The sequence below is a fragment of the Ambystoma mexicanum genome, chromosome 10 (genome assembly GCF_040938575.1).
Source record: "Ambystoma mexicanum isolate Mex_15411 chromosome 10, UKY_AmexF1_1, whole genome shotgun sequence".
NCBI lineage: Eukaryota > Metazoa > Chordata > Amphibia > Caudata > Ambystomatidae > Ambystoma > Ambystoma mexicanum.
In genome coordinates this window covers 257,178,378-257,203,149 of record NC_090932.1, presented here as the reverse complement: position 1 = coordinate 257,203,149, position 24,772 = coordinate 257,178,378, and the positions used below count along the sequence as shown (strand labels likewise).

The following is a 24,772-nucleotide window of genomic DNA, read 5'->3' as shown; positions in this document are numbered from 1 at the left end:
CAATATAAATCGGTTAACCACTGCTTGGTTCACTCAATCTAAACATTACCTTCAGGCACCATTGCTCTAGGTATCGTTACTGAGTACTGTTCTGCAGAATAACTCTTGCGAAAGCCACCTCGGGTTTTATTCACGCTGAAAAGAAAGAAAAGAAAATCTATTTGAAAAATCCCATTGAAACAAAACATAAAGAATGAACGGCTATGCATTTTAAACCGATTATTGAAAAGCGGAATGACTTAAAAGAAGCGAATTTCTGTTCTCTGACATGTTGTGGTGGAATCACGGGTCGATAGCCTTCGGCTCTGCAGATATTTTGAGCAGCACTGTCGCAGCCTTGGATTCTCCCAGAAGAGAGGAGCCGGCTTGCTCGTCCAACAAGAAAGATCCGCTGTGGCCAATCATTATCTGAGGGGAGAATTGCTTCACTTATTATTGCTAGAGCTTGCCAACTGGTGTGCATTGAACTTCTGCCCACATGTTCCTTATTACAGACCAAGTGAAGTGAGCTTTGCTTTGATTGTTCTCGTTCTAATTCTTTAAACTAGTGTTATTGGTTGTCCCGGGACAGTTATAGTGAGCATGCACCCTAGTATCGAAGCTCAGCAAACAGTTACTTGTGCCACTCCTTCCCTTTTTAGTTTTGGCTATTAGGTGGCGCTAATGTTCCACCTATAAACTGAAACTATTGCATTAGGGTACAGCTCTGGAGAAATGGCATCTTAGGGGTGGGGCTAAAGCTTATAGGAGTTGTTTGTTTATTTATCCACTGTCGGACACCTGAGGGTATTGCCATTTCTAGACCCCTTTGATCCTCGTCTCAGGTGGCCAGGGAAAGGCCATAACTCTTGGATCCCGACCCTGTGGGTGGAGAAGTGAGAGAGGATCACCTGGGTGGCAGGTCCTTGGGGATTGGGAGTGGGACACATACTTGTAAAACACGGTATCCCGCTTTTCCTGTTGAGTAACAACATAACCCTCCACCAACATTTATGGGTTACTGTAAAGCTGTTCCCCTCATATACCCACATATGACACTTGACAGTACTTAGACGAGGAAGAGGAGACTAAGAGTAGTTTCACCACTCTAATACTAGGACGAAGAAGATGCCTGCAAAGTGTTGCAAGAGTCAGGCATGTCCCCTTTATCAAAGCCATGAAGACCCAACTGAGATAGCACACCGACAACCTATTAAGGGGTTGTAGGTGAATAAATTAATAGACAGAGAACCCCCAAGCGAGCAGCTAGGAGGCTTATGTGGAAGAGACCACAGGGGACCCTTGAAAAAAGGAGGCAGCTGTGGTGGGATGACAGAAGGAGCCAGGACGCCGGCAAATATCCCAGAGGACTTCCAAGACCCAAAGAGAGTGGGCCGGGTCATTGCTGCAAGTCTGGGAGCCTCTGTAATACTGGGCATGCAGCTGGAGCTGTGGGAATGCCAGGAGAAGAAAGGACACCAACCACGTCTGTGAAGGAGCATCAAAGTTGCCGGCATGCAGAGGGAAGCACCCAGCAGACGAGTTGGGTTCATAGCGGTGACCTTCACAGCCTCAGCAGTGCAGAGGAAACAGCGGGAGCTGGCGAGAGGAGATGTCTGGAGACGGTGAGTGTCTGGGAGGGCACTCTATTACCGGGGTGCTCCTATTAGACCGAAACTAAGTAACGGTACGTGAAATTAAGTAACACAGGTGCCTTTTGAATACCGAACTAAATGGAAACTTCAAATTGATCTAAATAAACGCATATTAAATGCCAAACTGAATGGAAACTTTACAGTGAGTAAAATAAATGCACATTGAATACTGAACTGAATGGAAACTTTAAATTGAGCAAAATAAATGCACAATGAATACCGAACTGAATGGAAACTTAAAATTAAGCAACGCAGGTGCATATTGCATACTGAATTTATTGAACAACGAATTGATGGAAATCTTGAAACTAAACACGCTGATTATTAAATGTAATCTAACCTTATGGGCAAAGCAAATCAACAGAGAATCTCTCAAGTGCCCCTGTGAAAGTGAATGACAGAAAAGGGCGCAATAATGTGTGGGGCAGAAACAACATACCCCAATGTGAAATTTTTATGATTGCTGCAGTGTGGCAGAGCCAAAGACTGTCAAAAAGTGTGTGATACCCAATGGCAGAGATATGAGGCGGACAAAGGGAAGCCAGAGGAGTGTAATACAACACATAAAGCCAAGGGGCTGACAAAGAGGAACAATGTGAGGGTGACTTGGTGCACAGGAGGGAGTGCCAAAGAATCTGTGTGGGCTGAAGAGCCCAGAGATCCTGGTTGTGCGACCTGTGATGGGATGTCTGTGTGGTCTGACAATTGTGCCTAGACTAGTGAGCCCTGAATTTTGAAAACCAAAGACATTGTGAAACAAACTGATGGGAAGCACTGTAAGTGAACTGACGAGGCAAATCAGAAGCCCTGAGAATGGAGCCACAAGATCTGTTTATTTTGAACTGTGTTGATTGGAACTGGGGGAAGGGAACCAGAGGATTGTTTGGTACTGTATTGCCTTGAACTGGAGAAAGGTAATCTTGTGTCTTTTTTTGTGGAACTTTCTTACACTTGGGGAAGGAGAGCTGAAAGAGAGCTGGGAGCTGGAAGAAACTCAGAACTTTGAGTTAAACTCCATTTCATTTATTATTGACATCCCTACAAATTGTTTAGATCTAGTCATGTTGGCTGGCATAGGTTTCGAACATACAGATTTGGAAGTTGAACTCTTTGACACTGATTTTCCTTAGTTTTATTCAGGTAGGGAAACCCCACCTTAGCATAGGGCAAGATAGGCCTACTACCATCCTGACATTTTATTTAATAAATTATTTTTATTTTGAACTTGGTGTCTTACTTCATGATGCCTACACACCACCCATTGACTGCCAATGGCCATGCAAATCTCTATGGCCATTTACACCGACTCCATCCTCCTCCCCAACCAAAACCCATCCTCCTGGAATCTCTTTGAGCTAGCTTTTCCAAACCTTACCATCAAATGTTGTGCTCAAAGTGCCTGAAAGTGTTTTTTTAAAGCAGTCCTCTGAGTTTTAATGACTTAATTGGAACTGTAAACATGCTACTGGTATAAAGAATGTTTTAACCAGGTATGCCTTCAGGCACTCAATTTCTAAGCAATGTGCGTGTCCTTCAAGAAAGTCCTGTTAAAATAAGCAATGGCAAAACCAGCGGTTTTAGCTTGTGTATAAGTATTGGGAATTTGCCAGGCACTGCTATTATATGTCCAGCTACTCGCACCATTTTCATTTGCTACCATTGATAGCGAGTTAATACCACCACGACCGTGCCTGGCAAATGCCTTTCCCATACCTACACAAAAACTTAAACTGCTGGCATTGCCAGTGCTTGTTTTGCAGGTAAGCTGTCCAGATCAGTCCATGGGGCTTAGAAAGAGATGCCTTGCTTGTGGAGTCGCCAGGATATTCAGCTACGCCAGAGAATGAATGGACCTCCTGGACCCTGCTTGGCTATCAGGTATTTTCTCTAGTGTACTAATTAAGCTTCACAGACCCATTATGAGGGCCATATCATCGGTTAGGGGTCCTTGATAATCAAATGAAAGGCCCAGCGCATTATAGGGTTCTTGATGAGGTTTACAAGCTCATAATGCCCAATGAATCCTGAGGGTGGGGCCTATAAAGCTTTTCTAATCTGTGTGGCTCTTCATAGTATATTGTATATTGAAGTTATTAGTACAGAGATTCGCCCTGGGTGATTGCAGTTAACTGAGAGTATTCTCCACACTACTGGTAGCCTTTATTGAAAGACCATAATTAGACATTGCTGGGGGGAGCTGCCTCCATTGTTTCTAATTGCTCTCTGTGAGATTCCTCCACCATTGCTTATGACTAGAAGAAAGAGACTTCTGTTTTGACATTTGTATATGACATCAGTATTCTTCAGATGTTATTTAAAATGGAAATGTGTCTTCATTTTCGTTTAAACCATTAAGAGATAAGCTGAATTCATGAATACATAACCTATGTGTGCCTGCCTGGTGTGTAGGATTTATTCCCATACTTTGTAGGTACATTTTCTGTCTGGACCATGGGTCACAAGGAGGAAGTTGGCGTGGCTTCTTGTGAGCATCCCAGCCTTGTATGGGGGCTCTGTGGTCGTCACTGGCATTGATTGGTCATTTATAACGCGCTTAATACCCAGAGGTTTCTAAGCATGGACCCGGGGATGGAACCTGTGGTGCTCCACGTCGTATTGCTTCCAAGGCGCGTGTGTGGCCCCTGATCTATCCTCCTGTGTAGCCCTTTTAGGATACACGATTTTTTAAAGAGGGCTATTTGCATTTAATGATAACCAATCAGGCATTATCATTGTCTGGGTAGTTTGGTTGACTTGAAGCCTTCTCTTGATGCGGGAGGACTCCTAGAAACAAGCTTTCGCCATCAAGTTGTGATAGGATGACCCTCCAGTCTAGCATGGAATCTGATCCATTTTAGATAGGGTTTAACTTTTTTTTGGCAGTTAATTGTTTCTTTGCTGCCTGTTTTTTCTTTTGTTTTGTGTACTTTGATGAACAGTTGCTTGTCAATGCGAAAAGCCAGTAATGTTGGTTCCCTGGGGGGTAATTGCTCCCCTGCGAGTTCTAAGGTGGGATACCTTTAATCAAGCGTTCCAGTGGCAGGTGGTCCTGCCCCTTTTCCCATGCCATGATCCTCTATAAATTTGATTGGACCCCAAAACATTTAATTAACACTGACATTCTTTCATATACATTTTATATAAAACTGATAAGAACACTGATATGGGGTATACATAGATGTAGTTGACCCCTATACATTTAATTGAACCCCAAAATGTTTAATAAAATGTAATGTACATTTTACATAAAATTGATAAGGAATGTAATGGATTGGATATGTAGTTGACCCCTATGCATTTAATTGAACCCCAAAATGTTTAATAAAATGTAATGTACATTTTACATAAAATTGATAAGGAATGTAATGGATTGGATATACATAGGTATAGGCCAATGGGTGGTTCCAAGGCTATGACGCTACTAGGGTCAGGGGCTCAAAACACGGATATATGGCTGTTATTGTAGCCCTTGAAAACACCTGCACTCTTCAGAAATTTTTGAGGCTAGCCAGCATGCTGTCCTGGAAGCTCTATTCATGATCAGCTACAGTTACGATGAGGATAAAACAGCCATCGGCAGGTCCAGCAAATCCAAACATAGTTATACACCTTACTATCTTATGGGTGGTGTAAGAAACTCATGTCGTCAGAATGAATGGCCTGGAAACCCTCTCTTTTTGTATATGGGGGACCTGTCTCGTAAGGAATAATGACGTGAGAGCAGGAACATTGAGCCCAGGCTACCACGCCCATCTACGCTCCACCAAGGTGGGTGAGAACTACTGTATGGTATGACGTCCTTTCATCGTGGGATGTTTTTTCGTGGGGTTTTTTACAGTGATTTTTTTTTGCTGCCGAAAAAACTCAAATTTTTTTTGGGGGGTTAGAAAAATATATAAAAAAATATATAAATTGGATGTGGGTGTATGGGAATATAAAAAAAATTCAAGGCGATGGGGGATTCAATGAGTTTTTTCGTAAAAATATCTGTGAAAAAACATCTCGCGATTAAATGACATGGAACCTAAAGTACAATTGTGTAGTTTAGACACAACATATGGCCAAGAGACATATGAAATAATCACATAAGGTTTAATCAAAATTATAAAACATAAGACATATTTAAAAAAATATTTAAAAAAAAAATTCAAACACACCTAGGATTAATGTGTAGAACCTGATGTCCTGAGCATCGATGTAAAATTGTAGTCCAGTAAGAATGTGAGTTGTTAGGGTGACTGTGAGATTAGTGACAGTGACAGCATAATCACACTGGTCTAGAATGGTATAAAAACATTTCCCTAGTAGATCTCAGAATTGGTCAATATTAAATCGTTGCTTTAAACAGGTCGACACATTGGTGTTTCCAGCTCAGAAGTTGAGCTGTGTCTTACATCAGGTCCCACTTAAAGTTATCCTTCTGGGTTTTCATCAGGGCCATTGGCACAACATAGTATGTAACAGTCAGATCCCCCAATTTTATCACTTTTATCACTGCTTTGGATGAATAGGGCTATTTATTTGTTCACACATATTTTGTGTGTCTTGAGTTATCTGTGTTAAGGTTATAGCTGGGACAGCAAATCCTCATTTATATCTGGATATTGACAAGTGCCTGCTACAGCGTGATGGCGTCAGGTGTGCGGTCCCTGCGCACTGTGAGACGGCAGTCCTCAGTCTTGCGTGCAACGGTACCGGGGACATTTTCAATTGCTTGTCTGTATTCTGTCAAGTGGCAGATACTTCCGTGATCACAGAACATAGTATGTAACAGTCAGATGCCCCAATTGGGGGTGCCGATTTTGACAATCACTTTTATTGCTTTTTTTGGATGTATCGGGCTATTTATTTGTTCACACTTCCGCCTGAGTCATTATCAGAGCTGCCTGGTGATGAGGCTGGCATGCTTTCTCTTGAGTGTGAACGTGGTTGTTCAGTGAACTTTTCCTGGAAGGTGTATACGCGATCCTCACGCTAATGCTCGTCATCACAGCAAAACTTCCTTGATTTCCTTATTTTGACATTGTCTTGATATTCTTTAAGAATATCATACATGGTTTGATGGTTTTTGCTTTTAGTGGTCTCCAAAGCCTTCACCACTGAAATTTCTCGCGTGTTCCCTTGTTGCATGTTCCATAAGCAATTCCAACATTACTTTAGAACCTCCATTTAGGTTCTCCTCCCATTTTACATCGAGGTCGCTGTACTTGGAGTTGTTAAAATTCAGGAAAATAAAAATGTGCAGTCCCTTTGGGATCTTCTCACTTTGTAAATAATTTTTCATAGTAACCTTTTCCCAATATTTATTCATTTCTTTTTTTAGAAAGTCTCTTATTTCGCACATTTTTGTCTCAAATCTGCCCTGATGATTCTTGGTGTGGAAAGGTTTGTGTCTATTTGACCTAAAACATTTGATCTAATCACATTTGATCGAATTTATTCTACCTTTTTTTTGGTCTAAAATGCAGGGGGAGACCGCTCGCAACCCCCCGTCCCAACTTCCCCTCAACCTAATCCATACCCTTACCCACTCCCATATATATATTTAATTAAATTTGACCGAAAAAGGTTAAAAAAAAATTAGATCAAATGGTTTAGGTCAAATGTTTTTAGGTCAATTATGCTGATACCGCCTGAAATGCATGACGTGTGCTTCCTCTTGGCAAAAAGAAGGCTGCAGTTTTTTCATCTCTAGAAAGTAGATATTCAGCCATTTGGTAACGGGTTGTGGAGTGGCAAGTTTGAATTCCATTATTTGTTTTTTCATTTTTTGAATTGACACTTATTATTATGCCTATTGATATGGTGTGACATTATGCCGATGTAATACATTAATCTCATTTAATTTGGTTGATATAAATAGCCCAGTTTTGAAAAAGGCCTAAGTGAGGCCTAAACACATGTCGATACATGGGCGTTTGATAAAATAAAATGTCTACTGGCATTTAAATCCCAGACTCTGAGGAATGTATTAAATAAAAGGTCAAATGTAGACCATTTTGGAGTGTCTGGCGCACAACTGGGGTACACTATCATAATCTTTATTAATTCTAAGGAATGGGTATACCTTAAATTACCCATAAGGAGTAACAGACAACGAGAATATATAACGAATCACGTGGCGCAGAGCGACAAGGCATACCCCTTTTTTTAATACTAAAACCATACTGGAATGGCAATCCATGCAGTCATTAATGAAGGTGCAGGCCATTTTAGGATTACTACATTTCCAAATTTCTATAGAAAATGTTTAAAAGATTATGCAAAAAGGTTACTTTACCCAGTTGGTAAAAAAAAGGGTCCAGTCTGACTAATGACAAACCAAGCATTCCAAGAATTCAAGACATCATTTAATTTGTATATTCTATGTTATCCTTAAGCAACATCAGTATAGGATTCATCCTTTTGCTCATAGGTTCACACCTGAATTGAGAAGGGTAGTGAAACAAAAGAAAGAAGGATAGCATATTATTTTACAACTTAATTTTCTTCTACAACTTCACTGTGAGAAAGGAACTAATTTGTTGAATAATATTTTGGAATTAAACTTAAACTTTTAAGAGACCTGGCCCTGTAAGGTAAGGATAATAAAGGGACTCTTTCTATGTCTTATACATTATCTGCACACTGAAAAAACAATTTTACCCCCTGAAGAAAGCGCCACACTGGAGGTTGGGTGCTGAAACATGTAAGGTATCTATATTGCTTTTCACTAGAGAAACATGTTTGAAATGTGAATTTCATGCAAACAACAGTGTTTATTTTTTAGAATGTGTGTGATTTGATATGTCATTTATAATGTGCCGCTACACAAGTGTTTATAGGCGTAACAAGACAAGGGAGGGAAGACAGAGGGAGGACAAAACAAACAATCTTACTAGGCCTTGTGTCATTCAGATCGTACAAGTGCGATCACACAAAGCGCAGGGGGGAAAGGAGAAGGAAGTGCCAGGGAGGGAGAAGGGGGAAGTGCCATCAGGGCAGCATTGCTCTGAGTATGTGTAGCCAAGGCAGCACGGCTCTGGGTATGTGCAAGGAGGCTGGGGACTGTAGGGTTACAGTTACAGCCCCTAAGTGTGCGGTAGGCCCAGAGGCAGTGCAGGGGCGACGGGTCATGGAGGAGCCTGGTACCCAGTGAGACTCTGAGGGTAGGCAGGCAACCAGTCAGGGCAGCAGACAGGTAGCTCAGCAGGGAAGAGAGAGTGAGAAAGCAGAGGCAAAAAGGAAGGTCTTGAGCTGCTTCCAGAACTTCAGGTTGTCCGGCTCAAGTTTGAGAGGGGCAGGGAGGCAATTCCAGATGGAGGCACCTGCAGAGGAGAGGGAGGGATCTACCGCCCACTCTCTGCCTGGAGAAGCGTCTGACCCTCAGAGAGTTTGAGGTGGCTGAACAAAGGGCTCCAGAAGGAAGGTGTTTTGAAAGAGAGCGTTGGATCTAGTGCAGGCCCCAGAAAGTCTTGTGGATGAGGCTGAGGTTCTTGAACTTGATCCTTGCAGCCACCGGGAGTGATATTTCAGGGCTGGAGAGATACGGTTCCTGGGCTTGAGTCCTGTTCTGGATTAGTTGCACAGGGTGCAGAGTAGAGGAAGACAAATTGAGAAAGAGTCTGTTGCAGTAATCCAGCCTAGAGAGAACCAGCGCTCTGGAGACAGTGAGCTTCTTGGGAAAGTGAGAAAAGGAAGACTACCTATGAGGAGGTGCAGCTGGTAGTGGGTCTTCTTGGACACGTCCTTGATGTGCGGAGAGAAGGAGAGAGTGGAGTCGAAGATGACACCAGGTTTTTTTGCCTCACAGGAAGGCAAAGGAAGAGGGCCCGAGGAGGTCGGCCAGAGTGAGAGAGGGAAAATGGAAGCAGGGGTCCCAATGAGAAGGATCTCAGTCTTACTGGCATTACTGGTATTAAGGCAGAGATTGTTGGAGGTGTGCCAATCCTGAATCGCAAATAGACAGTCAGGAATGAGCGAGAGTGGTGCAGAGGCTAAGGGGAGCCTGAAAGACAGCGAGTGTCATCTGCATAACACCAAAAGTTAGAGGAGAAAGTGCAGATCAGGTGGGCCAAAGGGGCCAAGTAGACCTTGGTGGCATCACCAAGGCAAACTAGGCTTCGAACTGCACCCAGAGAAAGAGCGACAAGTGAGATCTGTGGGATTGAACAGGTCAGAGAAATTCACCAAGGACTTGGTGAACCATCTCGTGAAAATCTGGGTATCACTGATCAGGCTCGGGCCTGGCTGACCTCTTTCCTCTCTGATTGACCCTCCCTAGTCCAACTTAGGTCCTTCCTATGATCTATCTTCCTCTCTACCTGTGGTGTTCCCTAGGGGTCTAACCTCTCCCCCTGGCTTTTCAACCAATACCTGGCAACTCTCGCCCACTGCATTGCCATTTTCTGCTCATATTTCCAGTGCTACGCTGACGACACTCAACTCATTTTCAGGCTGCCCTCGCCACCTCCTCTCCCTCTCTCATTTCTGATTGCCTAACTGCCATTCAAGATTGGTGTGCCGCCAATGATCTTTGTCTGAATGCCAGCAAGACGGAGATCCTCCTCATCGGCACACCTTCACCACCCTCTACCCTCACTGTCTGGCCGGCTTCCCTTGGCCCTCCTCCTACCCCCACCTGCTAGGCTAAGAACCTCAGGGTCATCTTTGACTCCACCCTTTCCTTCTCCGCCCACATCTCTGAGGTCTCTAAAAAGTCAAACTTCCTACTGCACCTCCCCAGAGGTACTCTGCCTTTCCTCTCCTTCCCCCAGAAGCTCATGGTAGCCCAAGCTCTGGTTCTCTCTAGGTTGGACTATTGTAACAGCCTCTTTCTAAATCTACCTGCCTCTACTCTCTGCCCTTTGCAACTAATCCAGAACAGGACTGCGAGACTTGTCCTTGGCCTCAAGCACTGGGATCGTATCTCTCCAGCTTTGAAATCTCTCCATTGGCTCGCAGTGGATGCAAGGATTAAATTCAAAACCCTCTGCATTGTCAACAAGGCTTTCTGGGGCCTGGGTCCAAAATACCTTCAGCTATCCCTCCGCAAATACCTCCCTTCTCAAGCTCTTCACTCCTCTACCTCTAACTCCCTCAGGGTCAGTCGTTTTTCAAAGAAACGAGCTGCGGGTATATCTCCATCTTTGGACAAGTTGTTCCACAGGACGGTTTACAGCTCAAAGATCAATTGACACACCACTGCTCCTCTGAAGCGAGTGCCCTGTTGTATGATGTGGCATCCAGCAAGCAGATCCTGGTGGGAGCATAGTCCATGTAATGATGCTAAAAATGTACCTGTCATGCGGATTCTCAGGCTGGCCTCGACATCTGCGCCTTTTGCAAAAAACTGCCAAAGCCACAGTGATGAGAATCAGGATAAACACTGCAGCCGAGCAGCCCCCAATCAGACCAGCTTTGTGGAGTCTCGTATCACAGTATTCTCCAGTGAACCAAAAGATGTTGTTGCTCGGACAGCTGTGGAGAAAGAAATGTGAGAATGTGGGTTAAAGAAATGGCACAGACATCCTGAAAATATTTAGCAAGTGAACTATAAGGGCAAAGAATGACACAAAGCTACTTTGAAAATCCAAGCTACTGAAAGTAACGCAACACTGCTCTGTGGACTGGATAAAATGTATGATCGATTCCCATTTATAGGTGGTTGTAGGCAGAGCTTTCTGCATGAGATCTATCTAATAGTCAATAGAGGGGGCTACTTTGCAGCCATCTGGTTATTGGTGGTCTCCTAGATAGTGCCGGGAATCTCGCTGCATAATCCATGAAGGGATCCCAAATGTTCATAGTCTTATTGAAAGTATTGGTTCGGATAGCAGTCACCTTTTCTGCCACTGCAATATCCCAGCACTTGGCCCACCATAATGCTACTGAGGGACCATCTTTGTTTTTCCACAGCCGGGCCATGGCGATTTTTGCTGCAAGGAGTAAGTTTGTGCATAAGCGTGGAAGAGACCCCCCCTGTTTCCCCTAAGAGAATAATTCCCGGGTCCCAGGGTATGGTGATTCCCGTGATATCCTCAATGTGTTTGGTCACTTACCTCCAATATGTCTCTGCCCTTGGACAAGCCCAAACCATGTGAAATAGGGTATCAGGGGTGGAGCAGCCTCGCCAGCAGCGATCAGAAAGATTTGGATTCACTCTATTGATCTGTACTGGAGTAACGTAATATCTAAAGCAGAACTTGTAACCTCCCTCCCTATTTGTGATACATTGCGAGCTTTTGTGCAGTCTGGCCCAAATTTTAGCCCATTCCTCAAATTCTATTTCCCAGCCCAGGTCCTTCTCCCACTCAATCATGTATTTTTCTTTTCCCGTGGGGTCATCCCTATCTAGGAGGTGGTACAGAGCAGAGATTTTACCTCTTTTTGTTGGGGTTGTGAGGGAGAGCTCCAGCGCCGTCAGCTCTCTGGAACATTTCTCCTGAACCGCTCTATGAGACAGCCAATGCCGTATTTGGGTGTAGCGAAATCTCTCACTCTCATTTACCCTGAACTTCTCTTTGCATCTTTCAAATGTGATGGGGGAACCCTCCTCCAGAAAGTCACCCGTCCCAAGTAGACCACACTCCCGCCACGACTGAAAGCCATTAGTATCATAGCCCGGAGAAACCTCTGGATTGTTCCAGATAGGGGTTAGTGGGCCCAATGTGCCCCTTATACCCCATTTCCACGCTGCTGCCTTCCAACTTCGGACAACTGTTATCGTGGCTGAAAAGGGGCCTTTATTCGCTTGCGGTTTCATTTCTGGCAGATTTGGCATGCCCAATGGGTTACCCGGACACTAGCTCCCCTCGATCTGCGTCCACTTTGGCTTGTCCTCATCTTGCACCCAGGAGAACGCGTGTGATAGCTGGGCTGCTAGTGTATACCTGGCTATATCTGGCACTCCTAGCACCCCCATGTTCTTGTCTCGCAACATTATTTGCTTACCAATACAAGGCTCCCCCCCCCAGACAAAGCTCTGTCATTTCTTTTGCATATCCACCAGTACTGGGCCCGGAATGCGGGTCGGTATTGCTGTGCAAAAGTATAGCCACCTGGGAATTATATTCATTTTTATGGCCGTGATTCGCCCGAACCAGGAGTCTTCCCTAGAGGACCATGCCTTTAGGTCTTTCTTAAGAGTTGTAATAAGTTGCGGGAAGTTTGCAGCATATAGATGGCCCGGGTCTCTAGTGATCCGTACCCCCAGGTATTCGATCGCATCTTTCACCTATGGGATCGGCATTAATTGGCTGAGGGCGGTTCTGTCTTGTTTAGAGATATTGATCGCCAGGGCTGATGATTTGTCTAGGTTAATTTTGAACCCTGACAATGCTCCAAATGGGTTCGATTGATAGAGCGAAGACCAGAGGAGAGAGTGGGCACACCTGTCTAGAACCCCTCGTGATTTGTATTGCTTTGGCTCTCCTACCATTAACTCTCAGCCTTGCCGTGGGGTTTGGTAGTTGGCCATCACCCATGTGATGAAATTTGGACCGAATCCAAAATGTTCCAGGATTGCACGTAGGTTCCCCCAGTCCATCAGATCAAACGCTTTATGAGCATCTAATGATATCACGGCAACCCCGTCCCCGGATCTGTGGACATGTTCGATAATCCCTATCGTTCTCCGAATATTGTTGTGAGTCCCTCTCCCTGGTATGAACCCCCTCTGGTCACTGTCGATCAGGCCTGGTAAAACCGCTTCCAACCTGCCCGCTAATATTTTGGCGAAAATCTTACTGTCATTGTTCATAAGCGTAATCGGGCGGTAAGAAGAGGCCAACTCTGGAGGCTTCCCTGGCTTGTGCAGCAGGACAGTCACTGATTCCGCCATGGTTCCGGTGACTGAGCCAGATGACAGAAAAGAGTTGAACAATACCATCAGCTGAGGAACCAGAAGCCTGGAATATTTCTTGTAAAAGGATGCGGATAAGCCATCGGGGCCAGGAGCCGTGGATTGGTTTTAGATATACCAAAAGATTTTCTTGAAGAAACTTCAAATGCATTTAAAAGAAATACATAATATCCTTATTCACAATGGTTTATGCATTTTATGGCGATCGTGACATAAAAGTCGACTATTGAGAGAGCAATGCCAGATGAGAGTTTTGTAAACAGCCAGAGGAGTTCTGTGCCTCTGGCAGACTCTACTGCCTGCATTGAGCCGGTAAGATAGCTCAACGGGTTAAGCGCTCGCTGCTGCGATCTGAGCGTGATCTGCAGGTCGCAGGTTCAAATCCCGGCAAGGCCAACTCAGCCTTTCAATCTTCCGAGGTCGATAAATGAGTACCAATTTCGATTGGGTGATATTGTATGTAAATATGTGCTCTATAAAGTGGTTTGGATTAAGGCGCTATATAAATAACACATCATTATCATTGAGGAACACCTACCTATGGCTCTAAGATTTAGGGAAAACCTTATGCATCACTACTGATTGTGCTCTACAAGTTTGATGGCAGTCACTCTTACCTCAGCTACCAACATATAAGACACTGGACCTCATTACGAAGCAGGCGACCACGGAATGAAGGGGGCCGGTAAGGGTCCGGCCCTGTTCATTCCGGGCAGCCCTATTCCGAGGTCTGCAGCGGGACCACACTTTATCGCTGCTGTAATCCTACAAATATGCGAGGGATTGCAGATTCATAAACAGTTCCATTCGGCCAGACATGCCCAAAGTGCCGGATTAGTGGAAAGGCACAACAGCATTATAAAGAACAAGCTTGCTAAGACGTGTGCTGGCACCAAGTTAAAATGGCCGGACGCCTTACCGATCGTGTTGCTGTCGATGAGAACAACCCCTCAAAGTAAGACTGGTCTCTCTCCCTTTGAGGTGGTAATGGGGAGGCCTGCTAATATTTGGGGTATGCCAAAGAGTCACTCATTGCGGGATATAGAGAATGTGCTTCTTTCAGATTACTGTAACCAGTTGACTAAAAATCTATTTTCAATTTATCTCCAGGTGCGAGAGGCATTACCTGTACGGTACGAGGGTCCCGGTCACAGTATACGACCAGGGGACTGGATCCTCACGAAAGTTTTCGAAAGGTCGTCTTGCCTTGTACCTCGGTGGAGGGGTCCCTACCAGGTCCTGCTAGTCACCCAGACTGCGGTGCGGGTAGCAGGGCGGAAGAACTGGATACATGCAACACATACCAAACGGATCCCGCAGCCCGTGCCATACGATACAGAAGACACAGAATCCCTTTCCAATGCTGTAACCAACGTGCCCGAAACAGCAACAACCGACAAAAGAGTATTGGAGACCGTTCCAGAGTTCGTAAGGCCAGACAAAACGGCCATCTTGTCTCTGCACTCTCCAACAGTGGTACTTCCGGATCATCCATTTTCTGATCCCATTTCCGTTCACTCGCCACCCCCAGTGGGAAGTGACAACATAGGAGGTCATTACGACCCAGGCGCTAATTGCGCCATTCCAAGGTGAGTGGGGCGGTAAATCCCCATTTCCCATTTTCCCTTCCCCATTCCCATTTTTGCCCCATAGGGCATAATGGGAGTGGGGAAGGCGCTAATTACGCCACCGTAATTTACGGTGGCGTAATTAGCATCATGGCAGTATAGCGCCATGGATTTTCAGAATAGGCGTTAAGGGTTAACGACGGCATTAACCCTTAACGCCTGGGTCGTAATGAGGCCCATACTGTTTTCTGACGCTTCAGCACTGGAATTTGTGAAATATAATTTACGTCCAAGAAGATAGAGTACGGCATGGTTTGACTGTGCGATTGAAGAAATCATTTGAGGGCTACGAAAATGTATTGTTGCCTTTTTGCAATAATAACTGGGTTTTTAGTAACTATTGGTTTTGGGTTATGGTACCTGGAAAAAGCATATCCGCTAGAGGACTTTTTACCTGTTGAAAATGTATCTTTTATACCTACTCCTTCCGTGCAATTGCATACCTTGTCGCCTAGAGATTCTTCGCATAGACGGAACTATCAGAATAATACTCTTTTGTTAATAATGAATGCCACTCATGCAGTTTTTAATAGAACCAACTGCTGGTTCTGCTCGCATTTACCGCAACATGGGGATAAGGGGCTAGGTTGGTACATTCATCAATTACCTTTGACAACTGCTCGTTATGCTTCTTTTAGAGCACTATTCTTTGGCCGTTGGAATGACAGCATCTCAGGGAACTTTGATGGTACAAATTTGAATAGTTTTGAAAAACATGTTTTGATGCCACTGGGATGCTCGCTGTTTGCAAATAGGAGTAAGCCAAACATTGCTTCTGTTAGGCTCTCCGATATATTATCTCGTCCTTTTCAGTCTTTGATCTCTTTCAAAATGGCTCCTATGGGCAATATAGATTTCACGCCTCCATCTTATTCTGTTAACCATAGCCCCGATTCAGTTTCCTTCTGCATACAGAGGAATGGAACACGGTCAATGGGTAATTTTAGAAGATGCGCCAACGTTGCGAATTTGACTAATGAGAACAGACCTCTGTATGTAGGTGAACCTGTCTATTTCGTTTGCGGTAATGTGGCATATCCATGGTTGCCCAGGGATTGGCAAGGAACCTGCTATTTAGGGATTTTATTACCTGGGGTATTTATTGCCAGTACTGCAGAAATTTTGAAGACTCGTCCACGACGAGATGTGAAGGGGGATACTCCAGCGCAAACTCTAGGAGACATCATGAAATCCTTTGTGCCATTTTTTGGGCAAATTATGAATTCAGAAGATATCAGGGGACTAGCAAGAGTACTGGAGAAAACCATCAACCGGACCACTGACATGCTCTATAATATGACATTAGAACAGAAAGCGATAAGATTAGTAGCTCTTCAGAACCGGATGGCATTAGATGTCATTCTGGCAGAGCGTGGAAGAGTATGTAAATTAGTGGGGTCCGCTTGCTGCGTTTACGTACCAGACTCCTCTCCAACGATCTTTAGGGCGATCCAAAAATCTACATGTTCTTAGTTCGGAAGTACATGCTCCTGAGGGAAACTGGGAACTTAGTGCATGGTTTTGGGACCTCCTACGGTCGTGGGGATGGAAGTTGTTTTCGGCCCTGCTGATTATCTTGGGTAGTTTGCTATTCCTTTGTTGTTGTATACAGTGTCTCCCTGGTATATGTTCGGTATTAGGGGGGTGTTGTGCAGAAGCAACAAGTGTATTAGGGCATAAAATATATGCCCCAGATAAGGTTTCCAAGGATTATGTGTTGAAAGAAACTCTAGTGTCTGATCTAATGGCAATAGATATGTCTGATAATGATTCGGGTGTATAGACGTTGAAATGTGGAGTTAGTCGTAAAGTGATTGGCGGTAGTTTAGCACTTGGCATAGGCCAAAAGGAGGGTTTGTTAAAACTGATATAATATTGTTTCATCCTCATTGTATATGTTGGCCTATGCCAAGTCGCTCTGCGAGGAAATCTGCATCGCAAGGTCGTAACCTTAAGTTAATCGAGCCTCCATTTTAGGTTAAAGCCGCCATTTTAGTTAGTCGTGCAAAGTCACCCTGTGGCCTAAAATGGCCAACCTGTGTTCGCTTGTTCTTACTTATCCTCTTCAACCTCTGTAGGCGAGTTAATGCCCAACCTACCTGCAGGCTACATGTTAGGGTCATGTAGACCTTGTCCTTTGTTGACCTCGGGATCAGGGGATTACTTGAATCAGGTGATGCTAACCTACAAGTATGTAAGAACAATAACGCTATTTAAACATGACATGCGAAACATCTGTTTGACCTGCATTGAAACAAATGTGTAAAGAGTGTAAAGTTAAACCCAGAGAATAATAGTGCTTGTTAGTAAATGTATTAAGAAGTAAACCGCATGCACAAGATATGTAAATTAGGAGTGAACCTGGCGCGAACCCTAGCCCAGTACATGATTAACTTGTAGGAGGCTGGACATCGTTATGGAGAAACTGTATAAATATGCTGATGTCCAGCTAGCAATTCCTGTTCACTGCTCACATTGAACCTTCTGGTGGTCTCTGTGAAGTACTGACGGCCAAATAGCTATTTGTGTACTTGTTTCGTAAACTGTTTAGTATTGCAATAAAGATTCTGGCGGAGTCGGTGCAGAGTCTCGTGAGTCTGCTTTGCCTGCTGGACTGCTACTGGAGCTTTACAGTCCTCTTTCTACCTTCATCAACTGTGAGGGATGTGCTCATAACCCCCTGTACTCCGCGGAGCGGCGTGGAGTCGGTGCAGAGTCTTGTGAGTCTGCTTTGCCTGCTGGACTGCTACTGGAGCTTTACAGTCCTCTTTTTACCTTCATCAACTGTGAGGAGTGTGCTCATAACCCCCTGTACTCCGCAGAGCGGCGCAGAGTCTTGTGAGTCTCTCGAGGCTCCCGAGGCTCAAGGGGCACAACCCCCATGGATCGAGGAAAAATATCTAAAGTGCCGACAAGAATCATACATCACCCCTTTACCCGTCTGCAGCTGAAACGTGCTGAAGAAGGATCTGAAGGAACTTTACCTGTGTCCTGGAACTGCTTTGCCGTGTCTACCACAACAGCAGGGATCAATCAAGTCTCCTAATAAAACTTCCTCCAAGGCTGAGGAAAGAGTCCTCGCCAACGAAGTTCTGATAAGTAATTTGTCTGAAATTATGACAGAAGTAGAGGTACGAGGCGCTAGAGAAGCTAAATGCAGCCATCCCTCCTTTAATTGCACCGACCTTAATGACTCGAAAACTCCTTATGATGAAAAAATTAATTCCTTGGCCATAGTGAATAAACTCCTCTTGGATTTAACAAAAATGAACAGCTCATTGAATGCCAAATCAACATCAAATGACATTGATCCGAATAGTGGACTGACCACCATTGAAACCTGTTCCATGGCAAAAGAGCTTGAGGTTAACGTACGACCAAGTAGCGAATGGCCAAGGGGTCTTAGAAAAAGAAGACGAATTGCTTCCAGTGAATCTCCCCCCATACCATGCTCCCAAAATAGAAATCAAAGGAACGGAATTTCTTTGGCTCAAACCTCCCCAGCGTCACCTAGAGGTTACAGGAAAACCAACACAAGGCTGCCCATATCTTCATGTAATGAGGAGCTGTCTGACTTTTCATCTTTGGACGAATCGCTGAATGTCTCTCCTATTAGACATCAGCCTCCCAAAGGGAAACCATCCAACTACAGAAAATCCGCCTCCCAAACACTGAAAGACCTCAAGCTGCAGAATATGGTGAAAGAAGCCTTAAATTATCTTAGACCGTTTGTTTTGTCCTCGCTGACCATAGCTATGGCTCCAATGCTCAAACTTTATGAGCAATTAAATGACAATTTCAAAGATCTAACTACACTTGCAGCATTGACAAATTCCAAAATTGTAACAGCAGAATTGTCGCATAATGGAGGAAATACCAAAATGCAGGATTATAGCCAAAGATTTGAAGCCTTAACCAAGGATCTTGCGGATCAGAAACGCTCAAACGTTGATGAGAAATGTCTAATGTCTGAAATAACATTAGAAGCGCTAAGTCTGCTGAAACAGGCTCAACCACCAAAGAGAACGTATGATGAGTCCCATCCAGCTTCTTGGGAATCTGAGTCCACACCACTAATGGCAGACACCTTATCAACTGTGCGGGATGGCTGTGTCCTTCGCAATAATGATCCAGGAAAGTCGTTGAGGACAATTGCTTCACTTTCAACAATGAATGGACAAGAGGAGGCAAATACTTCTAGGCCTCAACTAACGCAGCCGACTGTGACTATTCCCCATAGGGTTCCCCTGGGTGATGAAAGATCTATGAGCGAGGGAGCCAATCCCTCAAATGCGACTCATTCAGATTCTTCACAGAAGCTACCACCGACTGTCCGGGTTGCTGATGTTGTTATTCGTCTGCCAGACGCAAACATTATATCACCTCTTATCGAGCAATCTGAAACCTCAATGAAACCTCCCTCAGTTACTTCATCTACTCACCCTGAAAACAATTTGTTGGATGTAAGTATCCCAGTGCCATCTACGTCTGCTAATGCTGAAGGAATTACTGGATTCTCAGAACAAGAAGCAAGCCGATGTTCTGATACAAAAGATAAAACTTATGAAATATTCCAGAAAGCACACATTGCCGATGTAAACAAATTGCAGGAAAAAAAATCAAAGAATCAAAAATGCAAACGAAAAGGTAACAACATGGGATCAAGGAAATGTTTAAGAAATCTAAAATCAGTCAATGGCCCTCATTACGACCCTGGCGGATTTTTTCCGCCAGCGACGGACTTTCCGGCCATGGCGCAAAGTCCCTTTACGCCATGGCGGATGGCGGACTTACCGCCCCATTCCGAGGTCGGCGGGGCGGTAAGTCCCCATTGACCCATTTACCCTTCCCCATTCCCATTTCGGCCCCATAGGGCTCAATGGGAGTGGGGAAGGAGTTAATTACGCCACCGTAAAATACGGTGGCGTAATTAACACCAAGGTCCCAGAGCGCCATGGATTTTTCCGCCCGCAAAAAGCGGGCGGAAAAATGACCATGGCGCTCCTGGAACTCGTAGTTGGCGGTAAGGGGTCCGCGCAGCTAACGCTGGCGCAGACCCCTTAGCGCCAGGGTCGTAATGAGGCCCAATGTATTTGTTAATACAGAAAAAGCAAACGAACCATCTAAAAAGACCAATATAGATGTTCTGCAAAAGTTCCCTGATGACTCTGAACCGACAATTGTGCTAGATGAAAGCGCCGAAACTGATGAGCAAGAGCTCTTAAATTTATCAGTCTATGAAGATGTGACAAATGCTGAAATAGACGATGAGGAGTCGGCACACAAAATCACAAGTCCTGAGGCCTTGGCAAAAATTGATCGGCCAAACTCTCCGAATGGAGCACCCCGAGTCAGTAACGGGCGAGTTTGTGAACTAATACTCCCGCCAACAGAAGCGATCCCGTTGGCCCCCTTTGAAAACTCTAACAAATTTGAAACTATGGCAGAAAAAAGAAGACACCTAGGCGCTCGGAAAGAAGCCCCAGAAATTGGAACTGAAATTAGCTCAGCTTGCTGGAATGAGCATAGCAAAACACAGACTGAACAAAAATGCTAAACCAAAACTTAACATGACTGATACGACTAGTACAATTCAGCCCATCCTGAAGGATCCCAAAACATCTGCAACATTAAACGTGGTTAACAAAAACCAACGAAGTTCGCAACAAAACCTCTCTGTAAACAAAGACAAACTGGTAAAACCTGCGAAGTATATGCTAATATTGGAAAGAATATTGGACACTAAAGATGGCCTAACTTTGAATCGAAACAATGTCCTTAGACTTTTACATCATGTTCCTGGACTTCGGTCAATAGAGTCCAAGGACATTCAAACAGTGGAGTTCATCAATGACCATCAGAATGACAAAGTCAGACTGCATATAAATTCCAGACTTGTCTGTGATTTACTCCTGAATGCAGTCTCGTTTCTGCTATCTTTGGGCTTCGACATCCATGAGGTCTCTCAAAATAATGTTGCAGACCCTTGTTCCACAAAGGCAATGGTAGCAATGGATAACAATCCGTCCTCAACCTACAAGGTTACCTTTGGAAACAATGCTAACTTAAATCCTCCCAATAAAGTTGTCATTACGACACCGAACAACAAGCCAGAAATCAACAAGGAACTAAATAGCCTCCCACAGGAAAAAAAAAATATTTAACTTGGGAGAAAATATCAAAATTACAATTTTGGGAACAAATTCTGCAGTTGCAAGTGAGCAAAACATCGACTCACAAACTTTGGATGACAATAACACGACAAAAAATTGGAATTGGCTAGCTGGTGTTCTGGGAGGGCAATCTAGCTAATGCCATCAAGGACGCTGTAGTCCCCACATGAATGTCCTCTCATGGAACACCTGAGGATTCATGCATTTATTTAATGAATCTAAAAAAAAATCCTTTGAATCAAACAGTGATTTGTCTGCAGGAAACGTGGCTGACTCTGTGCCCATTGTCAGATGAGTATGAAATAGTCATGAACCCAGCCATAGCGAGAAAAAAAGGTCGTCCATCTGCTGGTCTAATAACAATGGTGGAAAAAAACTCAGGATGGAAAGTGAAAAGTGCCTGTAATTATACTCCATACATCCAACACACAATTGCAGAGGCTATTTCAATGAATCCCGGGAAAAAAATCCAGCTCAACATAATCAATTTATACTGGTATCATAAAGAAGCTGGTACATACAAATTTATGAATACAGTATTGGATCTAATTGACGCGATTAATAGCGAGCACCAAGTACCCAACATAATCTGCTGTGGTGATTTTAATCTATCATGCTTAAGGGGATGTGCAATATTCTGCAGCATCAACCACAGCGCAAAAGTTGGCAGCAAAATGGTGTTCGGCCTTGCAAGAAAGAAACATAACAATGGCAAATGGGAACACTAGTGGAGATATTCCAGCACAAAAAACATGGAAAAGTGGAAAGTCATCTTCCACTTTAGACTATTTCTTTATTTCTGACAATCTGAGCCAACAAGCCGTGGAACTAACGGTATTAGAAGATCCAAACAGTGACCACAGTAAGCTAACACTTACTCTGCTTTCTCCGACTGTAGTGAAACCAAACAGCTGGAGGAATCAGGTTGAAGCAGAATCTAACAGAATTCGCCTGAAAATAAAGCCATTTGAGGTGAAGCGGATTACAGATTTTAACCTCATAACAAACTCAACAGACACTAGCCTTGAATACACTGTTGTATTAAAACAGTTTATGACCATCCATAATGGTTCAAAATGACCAGACTTTGCTCCCAAACACTGCTACAATCACGAAATTGCAGTAAGAAAGAGGCAATTAAGGAAAGAGCTAAGACACCATGCACAACTTGATCTTGATCAGTGACAGCTTGCAAAAAAAGCCTCAAATCAGTAATATAAAAACTGGCTTATTTCGCACAAATCCATCCAATACCAACAGGATAGCGAAGCCATGTTAGCGGTGCTCAGCAACAAGAATTCAGCTGACTTTTGGAGCCTGATTAACAACATGAACTGTCAACAAGGTGCAATTCAGACAAACATGGTCCCGCAAGCAGAATGGTTTACCCATTTCGATTCGGTTTACAGAAAAAACAGCTTAACAATTGAACCTACATTTCCGAAGCTCACCAAGTGGGATTTAAGGTTCGACAAGGAGAGCATAGCACAGAGCATCCAACGAGCATCTTCTTCAAGAGCACCGGGTCCCGATGGATTTACCAACCATCTAATAAAACAAAACCCAGAGGACTGGTCTGAGTTCCTCATGTTACTGTTCACAAAGATCGCGGAAGAAGCCACCATACCATCTAGCTGGAAATCAGCAATTATAATTCCAATCTTCAAGAATGGAAACAGAGCAGATCCTAAAAACTATAGGCCCATACCATTATTAGATGTCCTTGGAAAATCTTTGCTATCCAGCTACAAAACCAACTGATGAAATGGATTGAATCTACAAAACATCTGGACCTCCGACAAACTGGTTTTGTCCGAGGCGTTGGCTGCGGCCTAAATCTGCTACTGTTGAACATTTTGAAAATGGATGCAATAAGAGCAAACTAGAAAATCTACCTTGCATTTGTGGATTTATCCCAGCCATTTGATAGCATTGACCGGGAATTATTATGGAAGAAAATGGCGACCTGGAACTGTCCTCTCAGTCTACTCTTGGCTATTAAAGCACTTCACACCGATAGAGTGATAAGGGTGAGACTGAATCTACAAGGACTCCTCTATGAGCCAATAAAAACTTATAGAGGAGTCAAACAGGGTTGCCCACTTGCTGCCATAATATTTAATCTGTTCATCTCAGACTTGGGGACTGCATTTGAAAATAACAATGCCTTCGCTCCAAAAATAAACAGAAATGAAGTAAATTGGCTCCTGTATGCGGACAATCTAGTCCTATTGGATTTAACACCAATAGGACTGCAAAGGAAATTGCATATCCTTGATCAATATGTCACGCAAAACAGATTAACTGTGAATTCCAAAAAATCTGTAATCCTAACTCTGCAAGATTTAAAAAAAAAACAAAAAGAGAGAGGGCTTGAAAAAGTTTAAATGGAGAATTGGGAAGGAGCCCTTAAAAAGCGTTGACCAGACCATGTATCTTGGCATGTGCATTAGCTCAAGTATCAACGAGTCTCCTTGGGTTGGGAAAACAAAGGATAAATGTAAACAACTAACAGCACAGGCCTGTATACTTAACAAGAAGTTTGGTAAACATTAATTAAAACCTGTCATGGACTTCTATAAAATGAAATTCATTCCGGCAATTAGACATGGAGCCAATAGTGCTCTGTGATGTCCAGACACCTTATGGTCATCGCTTGAACATCACTTCTGGTCCAAAGTCCTGCGTCTCCCAATGGACGTACCAACTGCTTGCATAAGATACGAGCTAAGTCTCTTGTCAATCAATGCAATAGTAACGTGGACCACTCTAAACGAATTTAGAAAAATAACCTCTGATTCAACTGCTCCACAATATCAGATTCTAACCAATGCAGACACAGGACCGACAAACTGCATTCTGTCCCAATGGATAACACGCTGTGACAACATCCTAAGTGATCTATGCACCAATAGAGAGTTACTTCATATGAATCCTGTCAAAGTAAAATTACTACTATGGCAACAAGATTGGATTGACACAGGTGACAAACGAGGGACTCATAGAATTATGAGAACATGCCCAGCCGAAGCAAGAAAACTAAATGATCCTCAATCTTACTTGCTTAAGTTCCCAGATACTGCCCGTAGACTCCTTTATATGAAATTTCGCTTGAACCAATTTCCAACAAGAGAAATGTTGGCAATTCGACAAAAACATCGAGCTCCAATGTTGACCTGTCGCTTATGTGGGGAGGAAAATGAAACTTTGAAACACCTTACATTGTTCTGCACACAATTGCGACAGGAACGATCTATCCACTTGGGAAAACATATTGTGGCAAGACTAACCCTGTCTGCTGAGGATTGGTGGGATATGATGCATCAAGACGTGGAACGCAGCCTAACAATCGAATTGACTTTCCTTCTTGAAAAGATGATCGGAAAGCTGGAAAAATATGAAAACGACATGAAAGTCGCCCTAACTTCAGATTGAACATTGGCAATCTAAGAGTGTTTTGGACTGCAAAGGCTCCATACTTAGTCTTATGCTTCT

General features: G+C 43.8%; 1 protein-coding gene across 1 annotated transcript in view; it reads right to left on the bottom strand.

Moving 5' to 3' along the window:
• Positions 1-24,772, bottom strand: part of LOC138492854 (mucin-3A-like) — a 472,647-nt gene that overhangs the window by 92,340 nt on the left and 355,535 nt on the right. The window contains exons 12-13 of the mRNA XM_069620187.1: positions 10,914-11,093; positions 50-135 (exon numbers count right to left, since the gene is read on the bottom strand). Coding sequence (XP_069476288.1) covers positions 50-135; positions 10,914-11,093 — 266 coding nt within the window. The remainder of the gene's footprint in view (positions 1-49; positions 136-10,913; positions 11,094-24,772) is intronic.